The sequence below is a fragment of the Scophthalmus maximus genome, chromosome 4, assembly GCF_022379125.1.
Source record: "Scophthalmus maximus strain ysfricsl-2021 chromosome 4, ASM2237912v1, whole genome shotgun sequence".
NCBI classification, from domain to species: domain Eukaryota; kingdom Metazoa; phylum Chordata; class Actinopteri; order Pleuronectiformes; family Scophthalmidae; genus Scophthalmus; species Scophthalmus maximus.
The window spans coordinates 25,030,834-25,040,000 of NC_061518.1; the positions used below are offsets into that span (position 1 = coordinate 25,030,834).

The 9,167-nt window shown below is 48.3% G+C and overlaps 1 protein-coding gene and 1 long non-coding RNA gene across 6 annotated transcripts in view; one reads left to right on the forward strand and one right to left on the reverse strand.

Annotated features, from left to right (window-relative positions):
- LOC118302369 overlaps nt 1-2,008 on the reverse strand; it is a 37,588-nt gene extending 35,580 nt beyond the window's left edge. For all 5 annotated transcript variants that reach the window (XR_004790523.2, XR_004790525.2, XR_004790522.2 and 2 more), the window contains exons 1-2: nt 1,869-2,008; nt 1,623-1,713 (exon numbers count right to left, since the gene is read on the reverse strand). This is a non-coding gene — a long non-coding RNA (uncharacterized LOC118302369). The remainder of the gene's footprint in view (nt 1-1,622; nt 1,714-1,868) is intronic.
- A 185-nt stretch (nt 2,009-2,193) lies between these two features.
- tshz3b (teashirt zinc finger homeobox 3b) overlaps nt 2,194-9,167 on the forward strand; it is a 36,981-nt gene continuing 30,007 nt past the window's right edge. Inside the window, exons 1-2 of the mRNA XM_047331591.1 lie at nt 2,194-2,809; nt 3,351-3,903. Coding sequence (XP_047187547.1) covers nt 3,864-3,903 — 40 coding nt within the window. The 5' untranslated portion in view covers nt 2,194-2,809; nt 3,351-3,863. The remainder of the gene's footprint in view (nt 2,810-3,350; nt 3,904-9,167) is intronic.

Consider the following 9,167-nt stretch of genomic DNA (forward strand, 5'->3'; position numbering starts at 1 on the left):
AACGCACACTGGACACTGGACCCTCTCTCCAAAACATCTGGAGCACAAAGAGCTGTGAGCTGCTTTACCTGTGAACTGCATAGTTCGGCGCCAGACCTGGTTCACAGAGCTTTGGTCAGTCCTAGATGCGCAGTGCACATGAGAGTGAAAAGTGTGTAGCGCTTTTTAGTGTAGGTTGGACAGCAAGAGGACTTTAAAGAGGAGAAAGATTATTTTTGGAGGGGTTACATTAGGTTAAAAAAAAAAAAAAAACTCACCAAAAACTATACACACAATAACCCAAATGACATAGGTACTGGTATTGGTAATGGCATCTTAAAACCACACACATACACACACACACACACACACACACACACACACACACAAATTGCATGGATAACCTCTCTTCTCTGCGCAAAAAAGCAGAACATGACTATATGATTATTGAGTATTACATTTCATTAAACTGGTTGAGGAAATGTTTTAAAAAGTGGCAGATTTAAAACGTGATGAAGGGTAAATATTTTTTATTTTGACTTGGATATCGTTTGGGAAGCGACCTCGTCAGTTTAAAGTTATTAATAAAAAAAAGTATCAGTAGCAAATGTCCTACCAAATGTTTACCGAATCGCAGAATCCGTCTTTGCCTCCTCGAAAAGCATAGCACGCAACCACTCGGGTAATTAGGTAGACGTGTGGCATGTCATTTTTTCTCTTATTATATTTAAAGCAAATTTGACATTGCTTTTTTCTTTTCAAATTCGGGCGCAGAGCACCCCATGCTGAGCCTGGCATGGCATCTTTTCAAATGTTTCAAGTTGGGAAAATACTGTAACCGGTGCCTGCATGTCTCAAAGGTCAGCGACTTAACACAAGTTGTTTTTCTATAAAATATTTGCGAAAGAGGATAAAATGTTGACGCCAAGTGGGAAGCGAAACCAAAAAAAAAAAAAAGAAAAAAGAGGAAAAAGAAGAAAAAAGAAATGAAAGGAGTAGCGCTCCTATTCGGAGCTGGAAATGCCAAACAAAAAACGCACAGCGCTCGCAGACGAGCTTCGAAAGAAAGTGGACTTTGTCACTCAGACGGAGAGAGCTCTCCATCGCCCACGCGTGCGCGCGAGTCGCGTGTTTGTGTGTGTGTGTGTGTGTGTGCTATGTTTGACTGTACATTGGTGTGGGGGGGGGGGGGGGGGGGGGGGGGGGGTGCTGTTGCATCGCAAGGAATGCGAGCGCGGCAGCTGTGTGTGCGTGTGTGTGTGTGTGTGACACTGATGGATGCGCCAATGGAAAGACGGACAGATGCTTGGGCGGATCTAACGGCACGCAGTGGTGGAGCGGCGCACACAGTCGCGGCGAGATTAGGGCGAAAACATCCTCGATCGGCGGAGAGTCACCAATCACCAATCCTTCCACCGAGCCTGGATCGCGGAGGAGGAACCGAGAGACTCCCCGGGTTTACACGGGCTGCGACGCGGGGCGAGCGGCCGAGGTGATCCGAGTCCCTAGACGGAACGGACGCGGGGGGGTGGGAAAGGTTGTTTCTCCGGCGTTTGACGAGCGTGAGAGACGAGGCGCAGCAGCACCACATCTGGCGCAGCGGAAGACGGGAGGAGAGAGAAAGACAGCCTTCGGCAACTCACCCTTACTGCCATCCCTTGTCCTTTTATCCTCTCTGAGAATTTTTTTTTTATCCTTTCTTCTTCACCACCGCGAAGCCACTTTGAGGATTCCCTGAAAAAAATACAGGATAATAATTTTTTTTTCATCCACTTCACCAAGTCAGTTGAAGACAAAAACTTTTATTCCTCACTGCGAGAAAAGGAGGAAGCCACGGCTATCTCCAGAAATTACCTGAGTAACTTGCGTGTCAAGGTGATAGAGCTTACCTGAGAAAGAAAAGAAGAAGAAAAAAGTACTTTATCCCATTCAATGCCAATATAGGGGGGACACATCGCTTGGTGGGGATTTTGCGCGTCTCCGGTCACTTGAGGCGCAAGGAAGGAGAGCGGAGCGCAGTGTTGGGAGACGCATCTGATTCGCTGCGTGGCTGATTTAAATAGTTCCTATCAGTCCGCGTAAAGCAAAAAAAAAAAAAGAAAAAAGAAGGGGGGAGAGAAAAGTACCATCGGCGGCCAAGAAAGTGTTTGGCAGTGGGCGCCAGAGCTCGGCTGATCCGTGCGCTCCAGCGAAGCCTGCACGCATGGGAGCAGCCTGAGCCCGTCATCTCCTCCTCCTCCACCTCCTCCTCCTCTTCCTCATGTACATTATTACAACAAGGGAGACCCAATCAAGCACGCATCGCATCGATTCACGCACACATAGACACGCGCTCACACTCACGCGCGCGCGCGCGCGCAGCTACACTACCACGCGCACGCGCACACACACACGCGCGAATACGCATACATACCGACTGAGTGACTTGCCCTCAGTGGATTTTTCAAAGAGCTTTCGGACAAAATAACGTGAAGCCGTGCCAGGCAAGGGGCAGCGTGTGGGCGACCGGTCCCAGTCCGTCACCTCCTCCTTTTCCTCCTCCTCCTCCTTTCTCCGCCGCTATATCGGTCCTGAGAATTGACAAACTGAAAAAAAAAAAGCTTCTTCGTCTTCATCTTCTTCTTTTTTTTCTTTTCTTCTCCTCACACACCGTCGGGACTTGCCACGGGCGAATGGATTTTTTTATTAGATGCTTTCATGCACGTTTTCAGCTGGTCCATCTCTTGGCTTTGAATTGTGCGTGATTGCCGGGACAGAGGAGGAAGAAGAAAAAAAAAAACCCCACCAGCGACAACCTCATGGATAGCGCGGCGGGGGATCAGCCCGTAAAGTAAGTGTGCATTTCCGCTCGCGTGCTTGTGGAGGATACTGTACAGTGTACGTATGTGAGTGTACGTGTGTGTGTGTGTGTGTGTGTGTGTGCGTGCGTGTGCGTGTGTGTTTGCCAGGCTCCCGTGTGCCTGCGTGCCCGCTCCCCACTGCAATACGACCGGTATTACGCACGTTTCAGACCATCTAACCAAAACGGCTTCCGATCACCCCGCTCGTTCGGAATAGACGGGGCTAGAATAAAGGTACAGTGGATGGCAGAAGGAGTGAGAGGGGCAAGAGAGTCAGTGGGGTAAGATAGGCAAAACAGGGTGGGGGCAAAGAGAGGGAGGGAGGGAGAGATAGAGAGAGAGAGAGAGAGAGAGAGAGAGAGAGAGAAAGGGAGCTACGTGACGCCTATCAGCGGCGGAGAGGTTGAACCGTAGAGGAGGCGCAGGGCTTCAGTGGTGTCAGCTCTTGATGTGTTGTCCCCTTGTTTGCGGACTTTTGACTGACGCGCTCATTTGGCTTTTTTTTTCTCCTGTTCTCCTCGTCTCTTCAAGCTTGCCTGTTGCAGCGCCCGACGCCACACGGAGGATCGCACGGAGGCGTACGGAGCGTTTTTAAATCTCCCGTCTGTTTGTTTGTTGTTTTTTTTTTCTTCTTCTTCTCCTTCCTACCGCGGAACCCCTCTCTGTTCCTGCCCGCGCCGCGTCCATCCAGGTCGGAGCGGGCGAGAGAGCGACCGAGTCACCGACGGAGCGAGCAGCCAGCCGGGGGGAGTCACGCTGGTTTCCCTCCCTCCCCTCCTCCCTCCCCTCTCTTATTTTTTTTTTCCTCGACTTGTCCTCGCATCTTACAGCGCTGGCTCCTTAGATTTATTTCTTGAGTTCCAAAAAAAAACAAAACTGCACATTGCCCGCCTCCCGCCTACGAGCACCCTTCCCCGATCTATGTGGGAGCCCTGAGAGCGCACCCAGGGGGGGCGAAACTGTGCGTCTGAGCTCCGCGGATTCCCCAGGCAGCCCCGGATCCCCGGGGCCAGAGGACTCACTGCCGGGCCCCCGGAGCCGACAATGCCGCGGAGGAAGCAGCAAGCGCCGCGGCGCGCAGCAGGTAGGCACAGGCTTCGGTTTGCATGCAGTCTACCTCTCTCCCACTCCCTCTCCCTCCTTCACCCCCCCCCCCCCCCCATTCACTTTCTTTCCATTGATATTTGCCTCACCCACACATAGTAATATGTCTGTAACTGTCACAGCATCTGCTGTTGTAAATCTGGCGCTCTGCTCGTACTTTACGCAGCTCCACTGCCCTCGACGCACGACTCGCGCCCTCTCCCACCAAGGACGTGTGTCCTACGACCCCTGCCACAATGATGACATGTTATAATCATTCGGTCTGCAGTCAGTCATTTCGGTTGATCAACATATATAATATGTCATAATTATTGAATCTTAACATTTGGAAAATCACATCGTGGCCCGAGTCGCTTTTGGAGCAAAACACCTGAGCACGTGTGTCGCTATCAGAAACATGAGAACACCTTCTCTCTCTCTCTCTCTCTCTCTTTGCTCTATGTTACTGAACAAACTGAATCTCGGAAGGTCTTTGAATCAGCAGTCGGACGAAACGGGACAGTTGAAGACGTCACCCCCGAGGCTTTGGAAAACTGTGATGGGCATTTTTTGTTGTTGTTGTAATTTTAATAATTGAAATAAAAGAGGATAAATAATGTTAAGAAAGAATCGACAGTGCAGCTTCTAGTCAGTTTAATAAATTGTTGCTCACAAGCCCTGCGGACGTTTGGCGGTTCACAGGTGGGACCATCCCATGCTGCCTCTGGAAAAGGTCACAGGCCAACCCCTGCATCTTGTAGAGGAGAGGGACAGCGTGAGAGTTTTCTCCTTTTCGCTCCGGTTCTCGGTTCACCCCTCGCCTCAGGGAACTCGGATCTTCAATAGATCTCTCCTTACCTGTTTTTCTTTCTACTCCTTCACGCCGCCTCCTCCTCTTCCTCCTCATTTTCCTCCGTTTCACCGTGGAGTGAAAGGCTCTGTCCCCGAGAGGGCCAGCTCACTGTCACATATAGGCCTCAGATTCTTGCCGACTTCCCCTTCGACGTAGCTCTAGACTGTGCCGGGAATTTTACGGCCAGTGAACTCCGGTGGCCACATTTGTCTGATAACCACATTTCCCTGCTGTTCTCGGCGAATTGATTCTCTAAAATCTCTAATTGTGTTGCGGGCCTGCCAGGGATACTATTAACACCATTATGCTGCTGTAATATTCTCTACAGCAATTTGTAGTGTCGGAATATATTGGATATTGGATTGTAGCTTATTCAATTCTGTAGAATATATTTATCCCCGCTACTCACGCAACTACTGCCATAGTTTGTTCTCAGTCAGGCGCCTCGTTTGAGACTGCGACATTGCAAACCTCTCTGAACATTTCGCAGAGATCTACTCTCCTCGTTTTTCATCGGGGCTCGGCCTGTTTTCTTTTTCTCCTTCCCCTTCAGTTTTCTGGGAAAGGACTTTTCTCCTGGTCTAAAGGTTCTTTTCCCCCAGCCCGGTGAGGCGGGTGCATACTGGAACAGAGCCTTAATGGACAATCGCCATCTTGGATTTGACGCCTGATTGATCACCCGTCATCTGGCGCAGCCTTTGATCTGTTCATTCCCGATAAGTGTCAATAAATCTCCCCCTTCCTCCAGCCTCCCCTCCCGACTCTCTCGCCTCGCAAGTCACGTCTGGCCCTGCGAACTTCTGGCCATCGTTTGATTGCAATCTTTGTGTTTTTCCCCCTTTTATTAGCTCACATTTCCACGTTTCGTCTTCTCCTCTTCGCTCCCAAATTTGATGCAACTGAAGAATTCAACTCGGCTTCTCATTCGAGCTCTCACTAAGGCGAAGCGACACCCGCTCGCCTTCTGATCATTTTTCCGAAGCTGATCATTTGTGGTGATTTCCCAAATTTTGTATTTTGAGTCGTTTTTTTACGACCCTTAACCTTTTGCTGGCTTTGTCTGTGGCATGCGGTCGTGGGGCTTGGAAACACCAAGTGTATTAGTGATCATTTATTCATGACCTTTAACGTTTCATTTTAAGCCAAGCGCACGCTTGTTTGCAACTTTGTTTAACTCTTGAGCAAGTACAGCGTCCACAATTGCCTACAGTCTAGCAGTTCACACACGCGCACAAACACACACACACACACACACACACACACACACACACACTGTAACACATGTAATTACATCGGCGCAGTGGCGCATGCACACAGGACATGCTGCAATGACTTTATGCTACATATAAACACGAATGCAATACTTTTTTCATTTAATTTGTTTAGCAGGCGCACATGCTGTGGTATGAAAAATGTACCTATTAGCCTAATCGCGAGGCAGAGGAATGGTTTGCTCCATCGCAAAGGGGCCCGTCACAGAGACTTCGTTCCATATTTGATTTAATTGTCTGCCCTCTCACAGCCACATTCATCAGTGGCCTTAATGGTCAATCAGAGGCGGAGAGAGAGAGAGACGGAGACGGAGAGAAAGAGCATCTCATGTATTCTAAAATCCAGGGCCTTACTTGATCAAAATGTTTTAGCTAATGGACGCGATGGGCGGGGGCACCAAGTCGGACGGACAGATGGATGGAGGGATGAACAGCCTTTTTTTATTCAGCCGGAATGAGCGAGGGAGTGTGCCGGCAGCGAGAGCTGGAGAGAAAACTAGGCATTTATTTCTCTGACGAGCAGGCGAGAACGAACACGGGGCAACTTGGCAACTTCCTATTTCTTCTACTCTTCAGGCCTCTTCCTCCTCCTCCTCCTCCTCCTCCCATCTCTTTCTCCCTCCCTCCCTCCCTCCCTCCCTTTCTCCCTCCCTGGCTCACAGCTGCAAGTTATAAGGTTGAGGAGAACTGCATGGAACACAAGAAGTGATGACAAATTGATTGCGCCACACTGATGGCAAGAGTTATGGGAGGATGGCAAATGATAGGCCTTGATTGGGAACTTTTGGGGGGCAGGGATAAGCTGAGGGTTTTTTTTATTTCCTCTTTTCTTTCAGTCTTTCCTCCCCATCTATGTGAGTGATTCGGTCTCTCTGTCCTGCACCTATAGACAATGAAGCAATCTTGAAGGGGTTTGTGAGTTAAGGCAGGGATTCGTTCAACCATCAAATGTGTTAAAATGACAGAAATTAGAGTTAATCTGGCTTAAGGTCAGACTACTTATCGGAGAGTCTCTTTCCTTCTGCTGATTTTGGTCTTTTCGCAAGTTCTTAATTGTGAACACGACATCGCATCCTGTTCTACAGGGTTCTGTGAGGGTATGCAGTTGTAGAGAAGGGGGGGGGGGGGGGGCAACTTGTTTTACTTTGCACGAGTCCACATCTATCTCTGTCCTTTCCGCGATCCCACGCGCTCTTCCCCTTTCTCCTCCCAACAGACCCCTCTCCGGCGCCCCCCCGCCCCGCCCCGCCCCACCCCAACCCACCCCACACACACACACACACTTCCCACCCCGGCGACAGAGCGCACTCAGCCATCTAAAAAGAGGAGTTGTTTTGCCAGCTTCATTAGCGCTCCCCTAATTAGCCGAGCATCTGACGGATCTCTGACAGGCCTAATGATTGGAGATGACAAGCTCCGCACACTGTCACGCTCGCCAATTAGGTCTGCTGCGTAGCTGGATGTAATCAGCCTGATCTTACACCGTCCTCGTTTGCCCCCCCCACCCCCCACCCACCCCCTGCCGCACTCGCACCTTCTCCCCTTTTTTCTCCACCCCACCACAGGTGAAAGTGAACAGTGGAGGCACTGTATATGTGTGTGTGTGTGTGTGTGTGTGTGTGTGTGTGTGTGTGTGTGTGTTAAAAACACGGGTCAATGCTAAGTCACCCTGGCTCGTCCATGTCGTCCGCATGCGTACGTGCACAAACAAACACGCCATTTTCGGGCGGTATTTATTTTCTCAATGCTCCAAAGGACAAAGCTCGGGGCGAGCAGGGGAGGTTTGTCTGTTGCCTTCAAAGCCATGGCCAGAGCAAACAGATCATTGTTATAGCGAGAGGAAGCTTGAACATCAAACAGCCTGTATATATATATATATATATATATATATATATATATATATATATATATATATATATATATATATATATATATATATATTTTTTTACCTGCGTTCTTATTTTTACATAAATAATTACAGTATTTCCTCACATGTGAAACAGCGAAGCTATTGTTTCAAAGGCCTGTAGGTTATTTGAAAGGATGTTTAGCAGTAAGTAGTAGCCGCATGGTGTTAAAATAGCTTTGTGTGTATGTGTGTGTGTGTGTGTGTGTGTGTGTAGAAGTGTATTGTCCTCCTATGAGCCTACAGCAGATTGATGACGTTGACGCTGGTCATTATTAGCTGCTCAATGACACTTTCCCAGAGTGGGGGGATTTTTCACCCGAGTTGATTTTTCAGAAACACCTATCATCAGCATGGTGTCCAAAGAGGCTAAGCATGATTTATGTAAATATTAACACCAAGACAGATCTGGTTCTGTCCAACTGGAGATAGATGGCAGCCGTGGAGGAAAAGCAGCTGATTTCTGTGATTTCTCTGCCTCCCCGTGCGTGTGTGTGTGTGTGTGTGTGTGTCTGCGTGTGTGATTGATTGTAGATGAGAGCGAGAGATTAATCACGCTTGATGTGTGTTAACGTTGCACTCGCGGTGGATCGCGGTCGAGATGCAGTGGCCCATTTAAATACACTCGCTCACACACATGCGCGCACACACACACACACACACACACGTCTCACAATGCAGATGCACACATGTTCACATTGTTCAGTATAGCAGAGATTTTAAACGTATTAAAGGGGCATTCATTCAAAGGCATTTGCTTTTTGAAAAATACATCTCATGTGAGAGGGGACGCAGCAAAAATGATCTTGTTTCTGAAAAAGTTCTGCCCGTTATAATATACTGACACCTTATATTAGAGCCTTCAGTCCTGTCCAATGAAAAGGGGGCTAATGAAACAGCTTAATATAATGGAGCTAAATCACCTCGTTTCAAAAAAATTCTTCATAAATCTTTGAAAGATAAAGTTGCGTCAAAATAATCTCATAAATCTCATGCACCTTCCATACAGCGCTTCGCTTCAACTCACCATCTGGCAGCCGTTGTACGGAAAGGGAAAATAGTATTGTTTGATATTGTTTTGTACGATAATAAATGTGTTAGTGTCTCTGTATGGTTGTTTAGTAGCCTAAATATTTAGCAACATTTATTCAGCCATCAGTTCACTTAGCACAGCATAGCAGAGATCAATGAAACAGTTTTTGCATTTTTCTTAATAAGTGTGACTTTCCCTTTAA